General features: G+C 41.2%; 1 protein-coding gene across 5 annotated transcripts in view; it reads right to left on the reverse strand.

The window, feature by feature from the left end:
• LOC115195538 (dipeptidyl aminopeptidase-like protein 6) overlaps positions 1-24,757 on the reverse strand; it is a 339,411-nt gene that overhangs the window by 194,584 nt on the left and 120,070 nt on the right. The window contains exon 1 of one of the 5 annotated variants that reach the window (XM_029755480.1): positions 7,741-8,107. The exons of 3 other annotated variants lie outside the window; for them this stretch is intronic. In XM_029755480.1, the coding sequence (XP_029611340.1) occupies positions 7,741-7,890 (150 nt within the window). In that variant the 5' untranslated portion in view covers positions 7,891-8,107. Of the gene's footprint in view, positions 1-7,276; positions 8,108-24,757 lie in introns of those variants that run through there. One more of the 5 variants, XM_029755479.1, reaches the window with a different exon arrangement.

Here is a 24,757-nt window from a genome sequence, read left to right on the forward strand (position 1 = left end):
TGATTTTGTTGTCAGCACATTCAACTATGTAAAGAAAAAAGTATTTAATAAGATTATTTCTTTCATTCAGATCTAGGATGTGTTGTTTAAGTGTTCCCTTTATTTTTTTGAGCAGTATATATAGGGTGATATATCACCCTAAAATAGATTGTTTTGGATCTGCTAATAGATGTGTACTGCGCATTTCAACTTCTGGGACTATCCCATTGGTTCTATTGTGCAGCGCTTCATTTATAAATTGAGAGGTACCGAAACAAAAAGTGAGCCGAGAGGGGGTGACCTGGGGGGGGGGGCTCTGAGGTACTGGAACACATTTTGCGTGCTGTCATAGAGCAGTAGAGTCGTTTTTTTAAGCCTAGTGTCTGGGAATAATTGCCCTTTTATAAATGCATTTCATGCAATTCCACATCATTTTAGATGACTGGAGACTTTAGCTAAATCTTTTTTAACACCTCACAAATGATCGATATGACAGGCTACTTTGACACTGACAAACTGAGAATCTGAGATAAATAATAACAACCTTGTCTTGAATCCATCGATAGCCTAGGCCTAGGTGTGTGGAGACACATATTGTACAATATGAGGAGCAAATTACAGTCCTAAAAAAGCTTTCCTGTTTCACTGACTCATCCAATGATGTGCCAAAAGCCTATCTCTCTCTTGTTCTACTTTGTAAAACAATGCTGCTCGCTAAATAGGTCTATTTGGAAGTTTATAACATACTGTATTTGGTAGCCTACAGACAGATTAGTATTCCCTTTTCAGCAGAATCCATTTGCTTTCCAACAGGTGTTTTCCCGCGATTGTATTTGAAATATTGCAAAAGGCCTGTTTTGGCAGCATGCTGTTCATTGACAGATTTGTCACACGTTCCCGACTGTAGGCATGCCTTGTTATTGGGATACACACAATCCACAGCTAGGCTATTTATTTGAAATAATCTATTGATCCTCTGTGGTTAAAATATAGGCCTCCTCCTGGTGTAGTATTCTGAATTATTTCATTTCTTTCTGAACAGACAGCAGTAATTTTATAAATTAGGCAAATGTATTTCAATTTATCAGGGGTGCTGCGGCACTTCCAGCACCCTTCCCGCGGCTATGATTCTATAAGGAAATACATGATGAAGTGCAATGCTGGACAGATGAGAGTTGCAGGCTCGTGTCTAGCAGAGAGGGAGAGAGATCATGGAAAGTGAGTCTCATTCTAGTTCTGAGAGAGATACAGGCGCGCTTCTCTCTCACCAGAGCAATTGTCACGCGTTGGTCTATATAGGCTACAATGTTGACCAAATCATAAACCCGGGCCGGCCCAACACAAAACAATTCTTCGAATATCAGGCACATTTTCTCATTACAGAGGAGGCAACTTGAATTAACTCAGATTTTATTTTACATTGCAAACAGTGAAAATAATTGTTCATGCCACGAGAGATACCGGATACTGGCAAATGGGTTAAGGAACGAAACAGTCCAAAACTGAGAGCACAGCCATTGCGCCAAGTCAAGTTGAGCGAATTGCATTTGACAGAAAACAAAGCATGTTGCCTGCTCATCATACTATGACTGTATATCTACATTGCTGCAGTGCTCTGCATTAGGTCCAATTATAAAGGGTGTAAAGGACTCAAATGTGCAGATTTCTGGTTGAATGCACCCAATGCCCACCATTCCCTAGTGCAACACAATGGCAGACCGACAACAGTGTGCCAGTGCCAGCTGTGTTGCACTTCATTTCCTCCATCTTCCATCTTGTGTAGCAGGAGAGCCTGGAGCTCCCCCCACACACACACACCCAGCCCCAAAGCCCATGATGATGTGACAGATGCTGCAACAGTCCTGGTTGCCTGGCGCCAGCTCAACTTTCTGCCTACAGCCAAAAGACTCTATCATCCCAGTGAAGTCATCAGTCTTATTTCGAAGAGACATCACTGTAGCTATCCAACACTAGCTCTCCATAGGAGTAGATGGACAATAAAGTATTCAAGTCTTCAAGCTTAAGTCATCATTTGGACATGGGATCAATTCCATTCGAACTCAGTCAAGTCGAGAGTTGAAGTGGAATTGATTGAGGGCACTCATTCACACTCTGACCATTGAGATCATAGATGGAGAATGGGAACGGGAAATGGGTTCTATTTCACTGTGTTGTGTACATGTGTACATGTCAACCCTGAACATTACAGAGAGGAATAAGCTCTAAATCTGCTGCCACAGTAACAATATAATAGAAAAAACAGATCCGAATATATATTTACTGCTTACCATTTTATTGCCATTTTGCATATTCATTTATGTTTTCATAAAACCCTAAAATAATTCAATTCTCTCTTGGTTGAGGTTTTAAGAGGGCATGCAAAGAGCTTGAGCCATGATAATCTATAAACATCTCTAAGTGTGTGTGTGTGTGTGTGTGTGTGTGTGTGTGTGTGTGTTTATTCCTTTGCTATTTTTCCTCATCTTTCTCTCTCTCAGGGAAAAGTGTGAGAAAAGACTAGAACGTATGTAGACTTTCAGATACAATTTTTTCAAGGACCTCATCTGATAAGTAGGGCCAGGAGTTTATTTCCCTTGACCAGTTGATGCCCATACTAAAGAAAGTACACACAGTAGGAAAACCCCCAGGGACCGTAAAGGATGAGGCCAGAATTAAGGAGAGGCATTTGATTTGATTCCAATGAGCCTTTTCACCACGCAGAGAATTAGCAGCATCAGAGAGGATTATAGTGTGAAAGAAGCACTATGTATCGACAAAATAGGATTTTCTCACCAGAGGATAGACTGGAGCCCAATGACGACATAATTCAACGTTTTAAAGGGATGAGGGGACACACAAAAAGTATGAGAAGACAGAGTAGGATGAGAAAAATACAGTTGCAAAACTTCTTGCTGCAGTGTGCCCTACTGAACAGGACCCAAGAAAAGATTGAAAAGTGGCAGGGCAATGGCATGGCAATGCCTCAATCTCCCTCAACGGTGGCGGTTCCATAGGAGGGTCAGTCAGTATGCTTCTCATCACACATGGATTAGTCCTTTTCACTTGGACAGCTTGATCTGAATGGCACTGCAGCCCTCGTTTCATTACAGTCACATGACTGGACTGACTCTTGCCAGGGCAGATGCCTTTAAACTAAAGGTCATACACAAGCACAGATCTAGGATCAGCTTTCCTGCCTACACCATTAGAAGGTAAAAGTGCAAATCTGACCTTAGATCAGATCCTGGAAACTTCACTTTCAGAGATTTCACTTTTCAACCTGCCCTTTCAGAAAACGATTTCAAAACGGTTCTGCTGTGGCCATCTTGATCTAGTGATGTCCTCTTCTTAAAGTGAAATCCATAGAATCTAGGGCTGGGAATTGCCAGGGACCTCACGATTTTTTTACATTTAAATTTTTTTATTTATCCGTTATTTTACCAGGTAAGTTGACTGAGAACACGTTCTCATTTGCAGCAACGACCTGGGGGAATAGTTACAGGGGATGAATGAGCCAATTGTAAACTGGGGATTATTAGGTGACCATGATGATTTGAGGGCCAGATTGGGAATTTATCCACGTCACCGGGGATAACACCCCTACTCTTACAATAAGTGACATGGGATCTTTAATGACCTCAGAGAGTCAGGACACCCGTTTAACATCCCATCCGAAAGACAGCACCCTACACAGGGCAATGTCCCCAATCACTGCCCTGGGGCATTGGGATATTTTTTATTTTAGACCAGAGGAAAGAGTGCCTCCTACTGGCCTTCCAACACCACTTCCAGCAGCATTTGGTCTCCTATCCAGGGACTGACCAGGACCAACCCTGCTTAGCTTCAGAAGCAAGCCAGTAGTGGGATGCAGGGTGGTATGCTGCTGGCATACGATGTATCACCATACTTAGGTGCAGTTATGATATGTATTACAATTCTCATGATTCTATACGTATTGCAATTAGATACTGTGATTGTATTGCTCACCATATATCTGCAGCAGAGAGACAAGAGAGAGCCATGAAAAGCAACTTTGGGTCCTGTATTACTATTGTAATTATTAGAACAATTTTGATCAGTCATGGAAATAAAAGTGCTGAAAACAAATTGGCTCAGTATTTAAAAATAAGCTGGAGAACAAGCTATGAAGGAAAAAAATACAAGTTTTGGTGAAGGTGCTGCCAACTAGAGCACAAATAATATTGCGATAGTGTCAAAAATAATACTGTGATATATCTTCTAAAATAATATCCCGAAATGTAACTATTGATTTTCCCACCCATGACTAATAGAAAGTGCATTATTGGAGGGAGAGGCTTGAACCATCATCAGAACCCCCCCCCCCCCCCCCCCCCCACACACACACACACATACAGTCTTACCACTTCTATTCATTGCCTATCATTCATCAATGTGTGTACTGAATTCTAATCACACTAGAACTACCTGAGTCAACAAACACAAAGAAACCACCATTGGCCAATGAGTCAATCTCATGAAATACTGTATGCATGCAAACCTCAACCCGTATTTTACACAGCACACCACTCATTAGTACAATCAGCTTGAATGGCCAGCCACTCACAAACCTGACAGGGGAATGTTTTACGACTAGCTGTAAATAGTGATCATCTCAATAAAACGACAAGCCATAGTGGTTCACGGTTTTGTCAAGGTAAACCGATGGTGTAAATAAATCATTTAGCAGAACACACTTCCACTGAAAACATGAGATATGGTTGGAGGACATGGTGTGAAAAAGTACTCACAAGATGCATAACAGCACGGATCAAGTTAGCATGATAAAACTCGATCTTTTGGAACAACAGAGTCAAAAACAATGGCAAGGAACATCACGAATAGCAACAGCAAAACGTTGACATATTTTGTTGGGATTGCAGTTTGGTAAATAAATAAATAAATAAAGCAGTGCAGTGTTCATCTTATCAATCTGATAGGATAGACCATAGCTAACGTGGCTGTTTAGAGGTTGAGATACATAGGGGTATAATTCAACTACACCATATATATATACAAAACTATGTGGACACCCCTTCAAATTAGTGGATTTGGCTATTTCAGCCACATCCGTTACTGACAGGTGTATAAAAGCGAGCACACAGCCATGCAATCTCCATAGACAAACATTGGCAGTAGAATGGCCTCACTGAAGAGCTCAGTGACTTTCAACGTGGCACCGTCATAGGATGCCACCTTTCCAACAAGTCAGTTCGTCAAATGTCTGCCCTGCTAGAGCTTCCCCGGTCAGCTGTATGTGCTGTTATTGTGAAGTGGAAATGTCTAGGAGCAACAACGGCTCAGTGGTAGGCCACACAAGCTCACAGAACGGGACTGCCGAGTGCTGAAGCCCATAGCGCTGTCCTCGGTTGCAACACTCGCTACCGAGTTCCAAACTGCCTCTGGAAGCAACATCAGCACAAGAACTGTTTGTCGGGAGCTTCATTAAATGGATTTCGATGGCCGAGCAGCCGCACACAAGCCTAAGATCACCATACACAATGCCAAGCGTCGGCTGGAGTGGTGTAAAGCTCGTCACCATTGGACTCTGGAGCAGTGGAAACGTTCTCTGGTGTGATGGATCACGCTTCACCATCTGGCAGTCCGACAGACGAATCTGGGTTTGGCGCATGCCAGGAGAACGCTACCTGCCCGAGTGCCAACTGTAAAGTTTGGTGGAGGAGGAATAATGGTCTGAGGCTGTTTTTCATGGTTCAGGCCCCTTAGTTCCAGTGATGCGATATCTTAACGCTACAGCATACAATGACATTCTAGATGATTCTGTGCTTCCAACTTTGTGGCAACAGTTTGGGGAAGGCCCTTTCCTGTTTCAGCATGACAATGCCCCTGTGCACAAAGCGAGGTCTAAACTGAAAAGGTTTCTCGAGATCTGTGTGGAAGAACTTGACTGGCCTGCACAGAGCCCTGACCTCAACCACATCGAACACCTTTGGGATGAATTGGAACGCGCCGACAACGAGCCATGCCTAATCGCCCAACATCAGTGCCGACCTCATTAATGTTCTTGTGGCTGAATGGAAGCAAGTCCCCACAGCAATATTCCAACATCTAGTGGAAAGCCTTCCCAGAAGAGTGGAGGCTGTTATAGCAGAAAAGGGGGGACCAACTCCATATTAATGTCCATGTTTTTGGAATGAGATGTTCTACGATCAGGTGTCCACATACTTTTGCTTATGTACTATATATTTCCTCGGCTATGTGACCAACATTTCAGCACCCTGGATAGTGGATGAGAGTAGAGCGAATAACGTTTTCAGAACCTTGGACAGCGAAATCAACACTGAACTGGAGCACAATGTGGAGCGAGATGGGCTTATTGAGCACCACGGGCAGTGAAACGGAGGGGCTCTTGGCGATAAGATGCTTTATAGTCCTTACGTGACTTTTTTTCCCACAAACTTTGAAAAGTTCATCAATTGTGGAAATGTAATTCAATTTTAACGAGCTAAAGCGACCCGATGACAGACTTCGAATGGTTGTCATTGATATCACAAAGCCTGGTGGTTTACATCAATAAGACAGTGAAATTGAATAAGCATAGCACAGGTCTACTACTCATTTATCTAGGTCTATCATGCAGTAGTTCAAACATGACTGTTCCTGAGTATTTCCATCACATCTCAACATCACATTACTTTCAAGAGAAAAAAATCTGACAGGACGTTGCGTCAAAACTTCACGCGGTAAAATTCTGAAACTGTGCCGCCATGTTCGCAAATAAAACCCCCCTGGCCGAATCTAATAACACCAACCCCAATATAATGTTGTGCGCGCCATCTGTCAGCTAAATAACGTAGGCAATTTTGGACTGAGATACTCGCCCACAAACAGCTGAAGAATGTTCATTGGCGGCAGTTCAATAAAGAACAGACAGTAATATTCACCTCGGACAGTAACTACAGTCTGACCACATACATGACAGTAACCGAGAAACTGCACGGAAACGTCCTCATCCAATAACTGTACACAATTACGCAGAGCCTGTTTCATACTGACACGTTTCCTTTGCCGTGATATATCGTCGGACATTTGATGAACTGAGTATATAGCCTATGTATACAATACATAATAAAGTAATGTAAAACCACTTCTCTTCTGAATAAAAATGCCATGACGACAGTGAGTTATGCACGCGGGGATAATCATTTAATATCTGCTGCACGCATAACCCTCTGCCGTCATGACATTTTGATTGGATGCGCACAAGGGAGCCTGGCTAAAGAGGGAGGGATGCAGAGGGGCGAAATGTGTTTCTTACATCCTCTTCTTCGTCCCCACATGCGTTCCTCTGTTGTTGGCATTGGAAACGGGGCCGTACGTCTTGACAGGGGCGCGGGATATTCACGGTATTCTCGTCTTCAACTGTTTGCCCGCCGAGTAGGTGGCTAGCTTCAGGTGGGTTGGGGAAAGATCTGTTGGTGTTGATCTTGCCCGTGAACCTCTGATACATCGAAGCCATGATTCCATATGGGGGAAAATACCCTACAGCATGTCAATAGGGAAACTGTGAAGGGATGTCGTCTAATTGACGCGGTGTTAGTTTAAAACTTATATATAGGCACGGGTATCCTTTTTAGTCTCGGAATCAGTACCCCGAACAAGCAGATCAAATTATTGTCAAATTATATATTCGATTATATATTGTCCCATTTCAGGTTTGTAGGATAGTCAATCATACAGATAGGTCCAAAAAGAACGAGCCAAAATTAGTTGAGGTCTTACTCTGAATTCACAGCACGTAGTTTCATCCTTCAAACCGTTTGGGGAATAGGGATCCTTTCGATTGCATTTGATGCATCTGCAATGTGGTTTCTGCACCCTCCAAACTTGAACCGAAATAGATGATCGGTTGTGAAAAAATATATGAATCATTTACAGCATACAAAGCGATGGTTATCCGAAGCTGAAAGAGAGAGCAGCTTCAATGCTTCCCTCTTTCTCTCTTTCTCTCTGCTGCATAAGAAGTGACCGCAGATAGCAAACTGTTCAAAGACTTCTCAATACCACATCACTCATTAAGCTACCTCTTAAATGAACGATGCCCTCGTGTTCTGTCCCACTTATCCAAGCGACATCTGAAAAAAAATAAAAAAATACCAGAGCTATGTCAGCCCAAAACGAATTATCACCACTTTGCAGATTGCATGGGTACAAGGAATCTGTTTTCCGAGTTTATTATATTTTCCTCACGGTTTCCACCGGTGCTGAGGGTGCCATAGTACAAGAGTGCCCCACTGTGGCGAAACGGCAGGTGAGACAAAGGTTATGAAAGTCAAAAAAATGTATTAAACGGTTATATTGTCACTCGATTCTGTTAATAAAGTTATATTACTGGGTAAACTTAGTATTCTAAAACGATAGAAAATCAGTTATAGGGACAGTAAAAAATACATACAACTTCGGGCATGCACAATTGATAGCCATGTGCCACAAAGGCATTTACACCACATCATATCAAAGACATCTTTGGCTGAGTTACAATAACTTCACTTGGATATTAATAGTCAGCATGTATTACCTACAGTATTAGGACCGGGGTACTATCAACTATTTAGATGCCATTCTAAGAAATACACACAGCAAGCAGCTGCAACAGAGCATGGAGCATAATTCTATAGCCTAAGTGCCATGAGGCTTAAACTGCTATTCTGCCTAATGCTGCGACTGCAAAAGCCATTTCCTGAGCAGAGTTTTTAAGCTGATTTAGACTTGTATTGCCTCAAAGAGTAATTGGATACACAGAACATATCTCTCTCGCCCATCAGCACCGTACAAGGATATTATTTTCCCGTGGGAACCTGGGAGACCAGAATAATCTTAAACTCATCCTGGCTGTCTCTATGGCATACGGAACACTCCAGGCAGGAGTTCCTAGAATAAGTGTATCTGCTCTGTGCTGGGGGTTTTGCATACGCAAAGGGCTCTGTAAATGATACATGCTGCTACAACATATCTGCCAGGGACTATGATGCATATGCAACAAGTGTTCAGATTCACCCAAAAATTGAAGTCATTAACGTATATTTCATAGGTTATTAGACAACACAGGTGGTACACTGTACATGGCACACACACACCTTCCCTGTGGGAGGGTGAGATGGGGAAAGGAGTGCTAGGCTTGGTGATGTGGATAGGCTACACGGTAAATGTGATTACATTTTGAGCAGCAGTACCCTGCGGTGCAGTAGCTAAGGGTGGATATATTCTAGCTCCTCCTCAGATTCAACTAAAGCCCTGGCTCTGTGGGGTTAGGATTCAGCCATAGAGCTTAAAAAGAGGGCGTTGCTGCATCCAAGGCATGGTAGTTATCAAGGGAGAAGGGATTGGCCTATCTTCTGTGCTCTAGAGAGCCATTCTAGAACCATAGGGATACCTCTACAGTAAGACTCATGTCTAGTTACCATCACTCAGGAATTATGTCATAACAAGCTTAAGGTATTATCAAGTATTAATGACTTATTTAAATGAAAACAGAATGTAAAAGCAACAGTAGGCCCAAACCTTTATTCTTTAGGGTACTGTTGGATGCAACATGTCTACAGCTATCCATTGATGGCATTTTTCTATGTTCATGTTTAGAGTCAGGAGTACCATAACAGCAGTAGTCAAAAGCAAGGTCAGGTAGTGATGTCACTGTCTGTGACGCTGAATCAGAAACATGCACAGGACAAGGATGCTGCCACTGCCCGTGGTACAGAACTGCCATATCATGGAGTGCATTTGCCTCAGACAACAGCTTAACCTACTCTATGCACACCGGCCCATTGCCTGGGCAAACAGGACACATCCACACCTCTTCATTATAGCCTGGTGGACAGGAAACAACAAGCAGTTTCCCAAAAACAAACCAACACTGGCACCTAGTGGATGGATAATGGTGTTTTTATGTACATTGACATTTCTTACTTTTCATTCCCGGTTGTAAAATATTCCCCACATCCACCCACATACACTGATCAAAATTATACACGCAACACGTAAAGTGTTGGTCCCATGTTTCATGAGCTGAAATAAAAGATTCCAGAAATTTTCTCTCAAATTTTGTGCACAAATTTGTTTACATCCCTGTTAGTGAGCACTTATCCTTAGCCAAAATAATCCATCCACCTGAGAGGTGTGGTATACCAAGAAGCAGATTAAACAGCATGATCATTACACAGGTGTACCTTGTGCTGGGGGACAATAAAAAGCCACACTAAAATGTGCAGTTTTGTGACACAACACAATGCCACAGATGTCTCAAGTGGTGAGGGAGCATGCAATAGGCATGCTGACTGCACGAATGTCCACCAGAGCTGTTGCCAGATAATTTAATGTTCATTACTCTACCATAAGCCACCTCCAATGTTGATTTAGAGAATTTGGCAGCATGTCCAATCGGCCTTGCAACCGCAGACCACGTGTGTGGCGTCGTTTGGGCGAGCGATTTGCTGATGTCAACATTGTGAACAGAGTGCTCCATGGTGGCGGTGGGGTTATGGTATGGGCAGGAATAAGCTACGGACAACTAACACAATTGCATTTTATCTATGGCAATTTGAATGCACAGAGATACTGCGACAAGATCCTGAGGTCTATTGTCATGCCATTCATCCCCCGCCATCACCTCAGTATCTCTACTTGCGCACTCATCTTCTGCACATCTATCACTCCAGTGTTTAATTGCTATATTGTAATTATTTCGCCACTATGGCCTATTATGGCCTATTTATTGCCTTACCTCCTTTGCACACATTGTATATAGACTTTTTCTATTGTAGTATTGACTGTATGTTTGTTTATTCCATGTGTAACTCTGTGTTGTTGTTTGTGTTGCACTGCTTTGCTTTGCTTTATCTTGGCCAGGTCGCAGTTGTAAATGAGAACTTGTTCTCAACTAGCCTACCTGGTTAAATAAAGGTGAAATAAAATTTAAAAAAATAAAAAAATGTTTCAGGATGATAATGCAGCCATATGTCACAAGGAACTGTACACAATTCCTGGAAGCCGAAAATGTCTCAGTTCTTCTATGGCCTGCATACTCACCAGACATGTCACCAATTGAGCCTGTTTGGGATGCTCTGGATCGACGTGTACAACAGCGTGTTCCAGTTCCAACCAATATCCATCAATTTAGCATGACCATTGAAGAGTGGGACAAAATTCCACAGGCCACAATCAAGTCTGATCAACTCTATACGGAGGAGATGTGAGGCAAATGGTGGTCACACCAGATACTGACAGGTTTTCTGATCCACGCCCTTACTTTTTTGAAAGGTATCTGTGACCAACAGATGCGTATCTGTATTCCCAGTCATGTATTAGGGCCTAAATAATTTATTTAAATTGACTGATTTCCTTATATGAACTGTAACTCAGTAAAATCTTTTAAAATTGTTGCATGTTGCATTTATATTTTTGTTCAGTATATTTTCCTCAATGTATCATCTATCAGTGACAGTGTACTACATGCAAATCGGATACATACACAAATACAGAAAAACAGAGATTGGGGGAAACTTCATCATGCCCGGCAAGGTATTGTCCCTCTTCGTTCTATAGGATGGATTTTTTATGACTCCGCTCTGCATTATGTGAGCTACACACATCAAGCCTACTGTCTCCCAAAGGAATGCAGCTATTCCAGACAGTAGCAGATTGGGGATCCATGTCTCTCAAACTGGGGATATGGAGGGATAAGGGCCCTGGCTCCTAGGGAGGTGAGGATATTGGGGGCCCTCATGCGTGGTGTTCCCAAACAACCACTGTGTTCTAGTCAGCAGTGGCAGCTCTTTGACAGTTAATGAATGACTGACACACACACTCACAACTCAGGGTGGCCAATCACATTGTTACCATGAATGACAACACAAAGAAAGCCCAATGGTTAGATGAGAGATGGGTTGAATTCAATGTCATATTATATAGGACTACCAAATACAGAAATAAAATGAATTCAGTAATACACTGAACACTCAACAACGTTGACTACGGTCCTTACTGTGAGAAAGAAACTTCTTTCAATCCGAGTTGAAATTCATTGCGCAAGTTCTCTGTCCTTGTTAATAAGAAATTTGGATAGGTCTACTGATTCCATTAACTGTGCATTTAAACATGGGAAAAAGCCAAATGTTATCAGCCAAACACAATAACTGTGTATCCAAACAATTACTAAAACACCTACTCTACTCTAATACTGCCTGATTCAGAAAATAAGGCTCTATTATAGATGCACTGTTATAATTAGTAATTTCTCCCAATGGATGCTCTCTGCTGTCCTCAGTGAAAGTCTTCTATTGGGTTTAATGAGTCAAAGATTGATGGTACAGAATATTATCACACTGCCGAGGGTGGGTTTCAGAAGGCTCATTCATTGTCTCCATCACCAGTGACGGATTGCACCTGTAGGTACAGTGAGTATTGGTGTCTTCACGGTAGGAGTATATTTTGTGAGTATTAGTGTCATTTGGAAAGTATTCAGACCGCTTCACTTTTTCCACATTTTGTTTCGTTACAGCCTTATTCTAAAATTGATTAAATACATTTTTCTCCTCATCAATCAACACACAATACCCCATAATGACAATGCAAAACAGGTTTTTAGAATTTTTTGCTAATGTATTACTTTATTTACATAAGTACTCAGACCCTTTGCTATGAGACTCGGAATTGACCTCAAGTGCATCCTGTTTCCATTGATCATCCTTGAGATGTTTCTACAACTTGATCGGAGTCCACCTGTGGTAAATTCAATTGATTTGACATGATTTGGAAAGGCACACACACCTGTCTATATAAGGTCCCACAGTTGTCAGAGCAAAAACTAAGCCATGAGGTCGAAGGAATTGTCCATAGCGTCAAGGTACAGATCTGGGAAAGGGTACCAAAAAAATTCTGCCGCATTGAAGGTCCCCAAGAACACAGTGGCCTCCATCATTCTTAAGTGGAAAAAGTTTGGAACCACCAAGACTCTTCCTAGAGCTGGCCGCCCGGCTAAACTGAGCAACCGGAGGAGAAGGGCCTTGGTCATGGAGGTGACCAAGAACCCGATGGTCACTCGGACAGAGTTCCAGAGATCCTCTGTGGAGATGGGAAAACCTTCCAAAAGGACAACCGTCTCTGCAGCACTTTACCAATCAGGCCTTTATGGTTGAGTGGCCAGACGGAAGCCACTCCTCAGTAAAAGGCACATGACAGCCCTCTTGGAGTTTGCCAAAAGGCACCTAAAGGACTCTCAGTCCATGAGAAACAAGATTATTTTGTCTAATGAAACCAAGATTGAACTCTTTGGCCTGAATGCCAAGCGTCACGTCTGGAGGAAATCAGGCACCGCTCATCACCTGGCCAATAACATCCCTACGGTGAAGCATGGTGGTGGCAGCATCATGCTGTGTGTGTTGTTTTTCAGCGGCAGGGACTGGGAGACAAGTCAGGTCGAGAGAAAGATGAACGGCGCAAAGTACAGAGAGTTCCCTTGACGAAAACCTGCTCCAGAGCGCTCAGGACCTCAGACTGGGCCGAAGCGTCACCTTCCAACAGGACAATGACCCTAAGCACACAGCCAAGACAACGCATGAGTGGCTTCAGGGACAAGTGTCTGAATGTCCTTGAGTGGCCCAGCCAGAGCCAGGACTTGAACCCGATCGAACATCTCCGGAGAGACTTGAAAATAGCTGTGCAGTAACGCTCCCCATCCAACTAGACAGAGCTTGAGAGGATCTACAGAGAAGAATGGGGGAAACTCCCCAAATACAGGTGTGCCAAGCTTGTAGTGTCATACCGAAGAAGACGTAAGGCTGTAATCACTGCCAAAGGTGCTTCAACAAAGTACTGAGTAAAGGGTCTGAATAGTTATGTATATGTGATATCAGTTATTTATTGTTAATAAATAAATGTCTAAAAACCTGTTTTTACTTTGTCATTATGGGGTATTGTGTGTATATTGATGAGGGGGGAAAAAACTATTTCTTCCATTTTAGAGTAAGGCTCTAACATAAAAAAAATCTGGAAAAAGTGAAGGGGACTGAATACTTTCTGAATGCACAGTATATAGTGAGTTTTAGTGTCCTTACGGTAGCAGTATATACAGTGAGTATTAGTGTCTTTACAGTAGCAGTATATATAGTGAATATTAGCATCTTTAGGGTAGCAGTATATATTGTGAGTATTAGCGTCTTTACAGTAGCAGTTTATACAGTGAGTATTAGTGTCTTTACGGTCTTTATAGTAGCAGTTTACTCAGTGAGTATTAGTGTCTTTACGGTCTTTATAGTAGCAGTTTACTCAGTGAGTATTAGTGTCTTTACAGTAGCAGTATATATAGTGAATATTAGCATCTTTAGGGTAGCAGTATATATTGTGAGTATTAGCATCTTTACAGTAGCAGTTTATACAGTGAGTATTAGTGTCTTTACGGTCTTTATAGTAGCAGTTTACTAGGTGAGTATTAGTGTCTTTACGGTAGCAGTTTACTCAGTGAGAATTAGTGTCTTTATGGTAGCAGTTTATACAGTGAGTATTAGTGTCTTTACGGTCTTTATAGTAGCAGTTTACTCAGTGAGTATTAGTGTCTTTACGGTAGCAGTTTCTACAGTGAGTATTATTGTCTTTACGGTAGCAGTTTATACAGTGAGTATTAGTGTCTTTACGGTAGCAGTTTCTACAGTGAGTATTATTGTCTTTACGGTAGCAGTTTATACAGTGAGTTTTAGTGTCTTTACGGTAGCAGTTTCTACAGTGAGTATTAGTGTCTTTACGGTAGCAGTTTCTACAGTGAGTATTATTGTCTTTACGGTAGCGGTTTATACAGTGAGTATTAGTGTCTTTACGGTAGCGGTTTATACAGTGAGAATTAGTGTCTTTACGGTAGCAGTTTCTACAGTGAGTATTAGTGTCTTTACGGTAGCAGTTTCTACAGTGAGTATTATTGTCTTTACGGTAGCGGTTTATACAGTGAGTATTAGTGTCTTTACGGTAGCGGTTTATACAGTGAGTATTAGTGTCTTTACGGTAGCGGTTTATACAGTGAGTATTAGTGTCTTTACGGTAGCAGTTTATACAGTGAGTAATGATGGCAGCTAAAAAGTTAATTATAAGTCATAAAAGTGAAAATTCATCTAAGTTCAAGGAAAGTTGGAACTTGAGGAGGAAAAGTATCAAAAGGGTTTGACCTTGCCGGCTGGGGAAAAAAACTATTGAAAGGGATGGAACAGGGTTTCTGAGCAGGGGAGAGAGACGGCGCGACTGAGAGAAGGCGCGACAGAGAGGGAGAGAGAAAAAGACCATGAATTTATCCTCTCGTCACATTTTTCTCCACGCCCCATCTCTCACTCAGTGTGCTGTCACACACCTCAACCTTTATTACTTGGCTTCAGATGTTAAGGATCAATAGTGCCATTACCCAGGATATTTGGGACTGCTGTACACCCTGCGTTACAGTGGAAAAACTGAATTAGCTGCCGCAATCCTGTTAGGGCCTGTTCCATGTCACCCTGTGAAGCTCCTGTGATGTTTCATGAACCTGACATGCTGTTGGAAATGTACCTGACAGAGTTGGCCACATTTATCTTCTCAGCAAGGGACAAATAAGTATAATGACTGTTTTGTGTGTGTGTGTGTGTGTGTGTGTGTGTGTGTGTGTGTGTGTGTGTGTGTGTGTTTTCAGAGAGTGTGTTTGGCCACCAGCAGAGGCTTGTTTGAATGACATATGGAAATTGAGAGTGCTGGAGCTTGACGGTGTTGGTCTAAAAGCCAAACAGTGAAATTAATAGGTCCTGTCATTGGTTTTTACCACAACCCCCACACACCTTGACCAATCAAAAGGACAACACCTTTTGATTGACACCTCCATATGCCCAATACCAGTATTCAGATTTCGAATTGAATAAAAACAGTACATCCATCATGAACTAAATCTTATAAATGACTAATGGGGGGAAAGTTTCAATAAACAATATTTGCCCACTGTGCAGTTTAATGATGGGTCAAAATCAGCTATGGAATTCTCCAGTTTACTGACATGAAGCATGGCAAATTGAGTCCAATCCTTTTTAAAATGGCAAAGATAAATACCCTGGGAAATTTAGACAACAGAAAGGGAAGGGGGTAGAAAGGGAGGGATTGTGTGTGGGGGGAAACATTGGAGAGCGAGATGTAGGTAATTTGCCAGCACAAGGATGGGAGAAAAATACATTTTCGTTATCTCCCACTATCCTATAAACAAACTAAAATGTTTCCAAAGAATAGCCACTTAAATAACTGTACAGATACAGTTTAAATTGTTCAAAGACGCTTTGTTCAGTTTTCCTTAGTGAGCATATTAGGTTTGTCTACGACTAAAATAAATCTTGCTTGACTGAGAGTCGTCCTGTTCTTTCAACCAATCGATTGGTCTAAATGTTGAAAGTATTTTTCCATATATAGACAGATACACACTATGTGTTTGAATAAAACCAACTACATATGCACTGAGCTCGTCTGATGTTTTAAGCAGACTGTGTGATTAAGTAATTAAGATACACAAATGACTCAAGATCCCAATGGTCACACTGTTAAAAAAAATGACAGTGTGACTGGCCAATGCTGTCTCGCTCTCCTCCCTACTGCAGCTCAAAGGCAGCACAGCAAGTGTTTATTGTGGTTTTCGTGCTGAAGCTGCTACATCATTTCAGCCATTTACTTTCTTACTTGTTTCTGACTGAAAAGTTATCGAAATCTCTAATTTGTTTAGGAAAAACATTCCCTATTCGCTTAACCCTTGGTGTTTACGTGAAACATGTAAGTATCACATGCATGTGACCAATAGGGCCTAAGCTATAGCCTATCATAATCACATCAATAAATTGGTTATAACAAACTCCCAACACAGTAACACGTGACAGAAAAGTGGATGCGGAGGACGTGAAAAAGAAACTGGAAATGGGTGAACGTTTACTGGTTGCTCAGCAGGGAAAGGGGAAGTCAGATCTGTGGAAGACATTTGACTTAGTTGTGGAAACTACTGGAGATCCAGAAAAAGAAGGGTACAGGAGCAATTGTTGAGTGAGTATTAGGTGTGCCAAACAGTTGCTGTCACGTTCATCGTAAGGATGGGACCAAGGCGCAGCGAGAATGTGTATGGTCATCTTCTTTATTATGAAGAAAAACCAAAACAAACACTTAATCAAAACAACGACGAGAAAACAGTCCTGTGAGGCACACAGCTACACTTACGGAACAACTACCCACAAAAACCCATGAAAAAACACCCCTACTAAATTGGACCTTCAATTAGAGGCAACGAGGAACAGCTGCCTCCAATTGAAGGTCAACCCAATAAACTAAACATAGAAATAGAAAGACTAGAACGAACATAGAAATATACAAACATAGAACATTAACCAAAAACCCGAAACACATAAAACAAACACCCCCTGCCACGTCCTGACCAAACTACAATAACAAATAACCCCTTTACTGGTCAGGACGTGACAGATGCTGTTAGATTACAATATAAAAAACATTTCTGACCACGTGAAACCGTGTAAACAACATTAAATAAATAAGTGTACCAGAGAGTCTGTTCTAACGAGAAAAACATATATAAAGCCTTTATTACAGCAGACTAAAAACAGTTGCATGCATTCGTGAATTGTGGTTTATTTATTGTTTAGGCTAATTATTAAAAGCTCCCTTTGTTATTTAATTTTAAAACTAAAATGCTTGATTGCATTTCAAAGCATTAATGTCTCATATGCTGTTTGATGGCATGAACAAATGAATGATTGATTGATACAGTAGCCTATATATTGAAATATGGGCCTAACTAAGTTACAGTTATTAAGACTAAACAGGATGCGCTCTTAGGCCTACAGCTCGATGGTGGTTACACAAGGCTACTATACAAAGCCTACAAATGATAACGACTTTTATAATGACGATCATAATAATTGTAATAATAACAATAAGGAGACCAAGAAAAGGAGGGTATAGGAGCAAGAGTTGCATATGTATGACAAACAGGTGCGGTTATATTACACTATCATTTTTCTGCCTGTTTGAAACAATGTAAACAACACCAAATAATAAAGACTTTATTACAGCATAGCAAAGATTAAAAACAGCCAAATCTGTGAAATTGCTTTATCCAACATTTTTCCGTTGCATGAGTCTTGGTGCTCACGGAATCAGGCAATTAAACAAATACTCAAACAGGCAACAGAAGCATGATCTGTCTTATTTCTGTAGATATATATGATTTATAAAGCCTGGCACATTTAACAGTTAGGCTATTTAGTATAGACCTAATTAAGTTGAGGTATGCTCTCTCCTCAATTTTCTTATACAGTTGAAGTCGGAAGTGTACATACACTTAGGTTGGACTCATTAAAACTCGTTTTTCAACCACTCCACAAATTTCTTGTTAACAAACTAAGTTGGTGAGGACATTTACTTTGTGCATGTCTTTGGAAGCTTCTGATAGGCTAAATTACATCATTTGAGTCAATTGGAGGTGTACCTGTGGATGTATTTCAAGGCCTACCTTCAAACTCAGTGCCTCTTTGCTTAACATCATGGGAAAATCTAAATAAATCAGCCAAGACCTCAGAAAAATAATTGTAGACTTCCAAAAGTCTGGTTCATCCTTGGGAGCAATTTCCAAACACCTGAAGGTACCACGTTCATTCATACAAACAATAGTACGCAAGTATAAACACCATGGGACCACACAGCCGTCATATCGCTCAGGAAGGAGACGCGTTCTGTCTCCTAGAGATGAACGTACTTTGGTGCGAAAAGTGCAAGTCAATCCCAGAACAACAGCAAGGGACCTTGTGAAGATGCTGGAGGAAACAGGTGCAAAAGTATCTATATCCACAGTAAAACAAGTCCTACATCAAAATAACCTGAAAGTCTGCTCAGCAAGGAAGAAGCCACTGCTCCAAAACCACCATAAAAAAGTCAGACTATGGTTTGCAACTGCACATGGGGACAAAGATCGTACTTTTTGGAGAAATGTCCTCTGGTCTGATGAAACAAAAATAGAACTGTTTGGCCATAATGACCATCGTTATGTTTGGAGGAAAAAGGAGGAGGCTCGCAAGCCGAAGAACACATTTCCAACTGTGAAACACGGGAGTGGCAGCATCATGTTGTGGGGGTGCTTTGCTGCAGGAGGGACTGGTGCACTTCACAAAATAGATGGCATCATGAGGGAGGAAAATTACGTGGATATATTGAAGCAACATCTCAAGACATCAGTCAGGAAGTTAAAGCTTGGTCGCAAATGGGTCTTCCAAATGGACAAGGACCCCAAGCATACTTCCAAAGTTGTGGCAAAATGGCTTCAGGACAACAAAGTCAAGGTATTGGAAAGGCCATCACAAGCCCTGACCCCAATCCTATGGAAAATTTGTGGGCAGAACTGAAAAAGTGTGTGTGAGCAAGGAGGCCTACAAATCTGACTCAGTTACACCAGATCTGTCAGGAGGAATGGGACAAAATCCACCCAACTTATTGTGGGAAGCTTGTGGAAGGCTACCCGAAATGCTTGACCCAAGTTAAACAATTTAAAGGCAATGCTACCAAATACTAATTGAGTATATGTAAACTTCAGACCCACTGGGAATGTGATGAAAGAAATACAAGCTGAAATAAATAATTCTCTCTACTATTATTCTGACAGTTCACATTCTTAAAATAAAGTGATGATCCTAACTGACCTAAAACAGGGAATTTTTACTAGGTTTAAATGTCAGGAATTGTGAAAAACTGAGTTTAAATGTATTTGGCTAAGGTCTATGTAAACTTCTGACTTCAACCCTAGCTCTTCTGGTTAACAAATAGGTCTTTATATGTTGGCTATGCCAATTAAAGTCAATAAATTAGCCTTATTAGTATAAAATAAATGTGCTATAGGTTATTCAGAGCCATGGTCCACTCAGGTCTATCAGTTGTAATTACATAGACCCAAGACCCGATGACAATCAAAAAGAACCCGACCCAAGGAAAAAAGTTGAATTTTGGACCAGGACCCGCTTGTGTCCCGGGTCGGGTCTAAGGTATTCGGGTGGCCCCGTAAAGACCTCTAACGCACTCACACTCACACAGACACAAACCTCAGCTTACTAGAAGCATGTCTAGCCGCAGCTTAAAGATCCATACTTGTTAAAAGCTTTGTAATTACACCCCAAAACTTAATCCATTATCTGACGGATTTTTAATTTGTTATGGTAGCGAGTCACGTCAAATTCTTGACTCAAAGACGATTTAATTGGCCTTAACTTTAGCCAACGCTTTACTTTGGAAAAATCAATGCATTTAATTTCTTCTGCCTTGCTTTTTCATATGGTATTCAGGCCAGGAGAAGGAAAAGGTTGTGCGAGTGACAACAAAAGCAACAGGCTGAAAGTCACTATTGATTTGTTTGTGGAGAATTATGACTATAAAAGCCACGAGAAATCTGTCCGGGAGACAAAAGTCCTCTGAGAAAATCCCCTTGTTCAAATTCTATCAGTTGTTTCGTCTTACATTTTACACCATCTGTCATTTTATAATGAGAGAAAACAATCAATGATGACCTTTTGTGGTTTCCACTCCACAGTAATTTTCTTCACAATCCAGAGCTCCTCTCTATACAGACCATTTCTGGATGGAATACAGGACTAAACTGAACAGAGGGAACCCTATAGCAGTGTTTCTCAAACTTCACCTAGGGGACCCTGAGACGTTTCACAATGTTCTTGCAGCCCTGAACTAACACCCACACCCACCTGACTAGCACACCTTTTTTTCAGGGGGGATTACATTTTTACTAGGATCCCCATTAGCTGTGGAAAAAGTGAAGGGGTCTGAATACTTTCCGAATGCACTGTAAGGGGGGGGGGAATCATAGATAAATTCCCGAGTTGATTTAAAACCTGTGTTTAACCCTTTATCATGGTTGGTGTCTTGACGGATTTGTCCAAAATCGTGTGACATAAAACAGGGTAAGTTGTCGTTATATCATATATTAAGCATTAATCAGTTAAATTAGACATTGAACTTGAACCTTGTAAGAATTTGGGATCTACCTGTCGGACAGTTTTTTCTATAGAGAACTCAGAAATGCAGTGTAACTACGTAATATTTCGTGTCTCCTTATCTTACGGGATGAAAACTGCTTTCATGGGCACACAAATGATAAAAAAAAGATAAATGTGATTGCAAAATTGAATGCTTCTAACTGAGAGTCAACTCACTTTGATACTTAAAACCTAAATTGATACTGTCATCAATGTGGTTCTTCAATAATGATGCATAATACTTGTTTGATGCCATTTGGTGTCTAGCTGATTAGTTACGCTGTGATATTTTCACACGTCATCATCTGATCCAGGAAGGAATTTTACGAATGACAGTCAAGCTTTTGTGATAGCATGCACTATGGAATGTCCAGAAGGAACACAAAATCAAATCAAATCAAATGTATTTGTCACATACACATGGTTAGCAGGTGTTAATGCAAGTGTAGCGAAATGCTTGTGCTTCTAGTTCCGACCATGCAGTAATATCTAACAAGTAATCTACCAATTCCACAACAACTACCTTGTACACACAAGTGTAAAGGAATGAAAACGAATATGTACATAAAAATATATAAATGAGTAATGGCCGAATGGCATAGGCAAGATGTAGTAGATTGTATGGAGTACAGTATATACATATGAGATGAGTAATGTAGGGTATGAAAACATATAAAGCAGCATTGTTTAAGGTGGCTAGTGATACATTACATCAGGATGGCAAGATGCAGTAGATGGTATAGAGTACAGTATATACATATGAGATGAGTAATGTAGGTTATGAAAACATTATATAAAGTGGCATTGTTTAAAGTGGCTAGTGATACATCTAATTACATCAAGATGGCAAGATGCAGTAGATGGTATGGCGTACAGTATATACATATGAGATGAATAATGTAGGTTATGTAAACATTATCTAATATAAATAATATAAAGTGGCAAGTGATAAATTGATTACATCAATTTTCCCATTATTAAAGTGGCTTGAGTTGAGTCAGTATGTTGGCAGCAGCCACTCAATGTTAGTGATGGCTGTTTAACAGTCTGATGGCCTTGAGATAGAAGCTGTTTTTCAGTCTCTCGGTTCCAGCTTTGATGCACCTGTACTGACCTCGCCTTCTGGATGTTAGCTGGGTGAACAGGCAGTGGCTCGGGTGGTTGCTGTCCTTGATGATCTTTTTGGCCTTCCTGTGACATCAGGTGGTGTAGGTGTCCTGGAGGGCAGGTAGTTTGCACCCGGTGATGCGTTGTGCAGACCTCACTACCCTCTGGAGAGCCTTCCGGTTATGGGTGGAGCAGCTGCCGTACCAGGCGGTGATACAGCCCGACAGGATGCTCTCGATTGTGCATTTGTAAAAGTTTGTGAGTGTTTATGTTGACAAGACGAATTTCTTCAGCCTCCTGAGGTTGAAGAGGCGCTGCTGCGCCTTCTTCACCAAGCTGTCTGTGTGGGTGGACCATTTCAGTTTGTCCGTGATGTGTACGCCGAGGAACTTAAAACTCTCCACCCTCTCCACTACTGTCCCATCAATGTAGATAGGGGGCTGCTCCCTGTGCTGTTTCCTGAAGTCCACGATCATCTCTTTTGCTTTGTTGACATTGAGTGCGAGGTTATTTTCCTGACACCACACTCCGAGGGCCCTCACCTCCTCCCTGTAGGCCGTCTCGTCGTTGTTGGTAATCAAGCCTACCACTGTAGTGTCGTCTGCAAACTTGATGATTGAGTTGGATGCGTGCATGGCCATGCAGTCGTGGGTGAACAGGGAGTACAGAAGAGGGCTGAGAACGTACCCTTGTGGGGACCCAGTGTTGAGGATCAGCGGGGTGGAGATGTTGTTACCTACCCTCACCACCTGGGGGCGGCCCGTCAGGAAGTCCAGGACCCAGTTGCACAGGGCGGGGTCGAGACCCAGGGTCTCGAGCTTAATGACGAGTTTGGAGGGTGGAATGGAATGTCCAGAATATTTTGGTGTCTCATTCATTACGCCGGTGAAAACAGTTGTACCTAACTATTCCTATAAATTATTCTGGATATAATGACAAAAATTGCATAGCCTAGTGGGCTTATTCATAATATCATCTGGTAATGAAATAACATGACAAGTTTTAAACAATGCAAGGGGCTTGAAGTAGCATACGTGAACTTGAATTTGGAGCTCAGAAGTACTGGAATAGGCCTACTATACCTTGAAAATCAGACATTTCCTCAATTTGGTGCTTGAAAAATCCTTGTAATTAATGTAGTTCTACTGCTAACTTATAATTATCCGTGATTTAAATTTTGATCCGTTTTTGTGAGAGATGTGGCCACTTTCGTTTGTTTCCCGCCGCTTCAATTGAAGGGTGTTGTGCTACTCTGTTGCGGTAAAACCATGTGTGGTTAATATGAGGATGACAACATCTAATTTTGGCATAAACTTGGCTTTCCATACAAATCCTTCCATTAAAAAGGAACCTGGTTTTTGGTCACTTTCTCATTATAAAAACAGCGATGGCGAGATTCAAATGGTGAGATTAATGCTACCGCTAATCATGGCTTTATTATGTGTGCCTGCGTCGCCAGACACTGTAAAGTGCCTTCAGAAAGTATTCATACTCCTTGACTTATTCCACATGTTGTTGTACAACAGCCTGAATGCAAAATTGATGAAATATTTTTTTTTAATCTCACCCAACTACACACAATACCCCATAATGACAAAGTGAAAACATGTTTATAGTATTTTTTGCAAATGTATTGAAAAACGAAAACAGAAATCTCATTTACATAAGTATTCATACCCCTGAGTCAATACACGTTAGTTTCCCCTTTTGGCAGCGATTACAATTGTGTCTCTAAGAGCTTTTCACACCTGGATGGTACAATATTTTCCCATTATTCTTTTCAAAATTCTTCAACCTCTGTCAAATTGGTCATTGACCATTGCTGGACAACCATTTTCAAGTCTTGCCATAGATTTTTGGGGGGAATGAATCTGCATTTGAAATTCACTGCTCAACTGAGGTACAGAGATGAAGTAGTTATTCTATATTATGCCTTATATGTTTATTTTATTTTATTTAACCTTTATTTAAACTAGGCAAGTCAGTTAAGAACAAATTCTTATTTACAATGATGGCCTACCCCGGCCAACTCGGGGTATGTACAATTATATAAATTATTAGTTCTTGAAAATTACAATTAAGTGCTTGAATTTGACTTGTCAATGTGTGTATGAATCCTGCTTCAAGGATGTCTAGTCCTAGGTCTATGTTGTTGTATAGGTGGAGTTATGGGCCAATTTGCATATATTCACTTCTATTCCTCTAAGTACACATGTGAAACTGCATGAAAATCCTTTTTACTTTTGTTTCAAAACATTTTGAAATGTTGATCCCAATGGCACACATTGGCCCCATTATTTATAGAAAGACCCACATACAAAATCAAGTATTTCACACATTATCTAGATGCTGACTGCTAGCACTTGGTGGCCTACAGCAGCAACCTAAAAGAATAGGCTTTAGATGAGGCAGGTGAACCTGCAACCACAGCATTCTAAAAACACTTGACATGAGATCCTCTCTAAACATTACAGGGATATGCCTCTGAATATATACAGCACACAGGAGGTTGGTGGCACCTTAATTGGGGAGGCCGGCTCGTGGTAATGGCTGGAGTGGAATTAGCGTAACAGTATCAAATAAATCAAACGCATGGTTTCCATGTATTTGAT

Source organism: Salmo trutta, chromosome 6 (assembly GCF_901001165.1).
Source record: "Salmo trutta chromosome 6, fSalTru1.1, whole genome shotgun sequence".
NCBI classification, from domain to species: Eukaryota; Metazoa; Chordata; class Actinopteri; order Salmoniformes; family Salmonidae; genus Salmo; species Salmo trutta.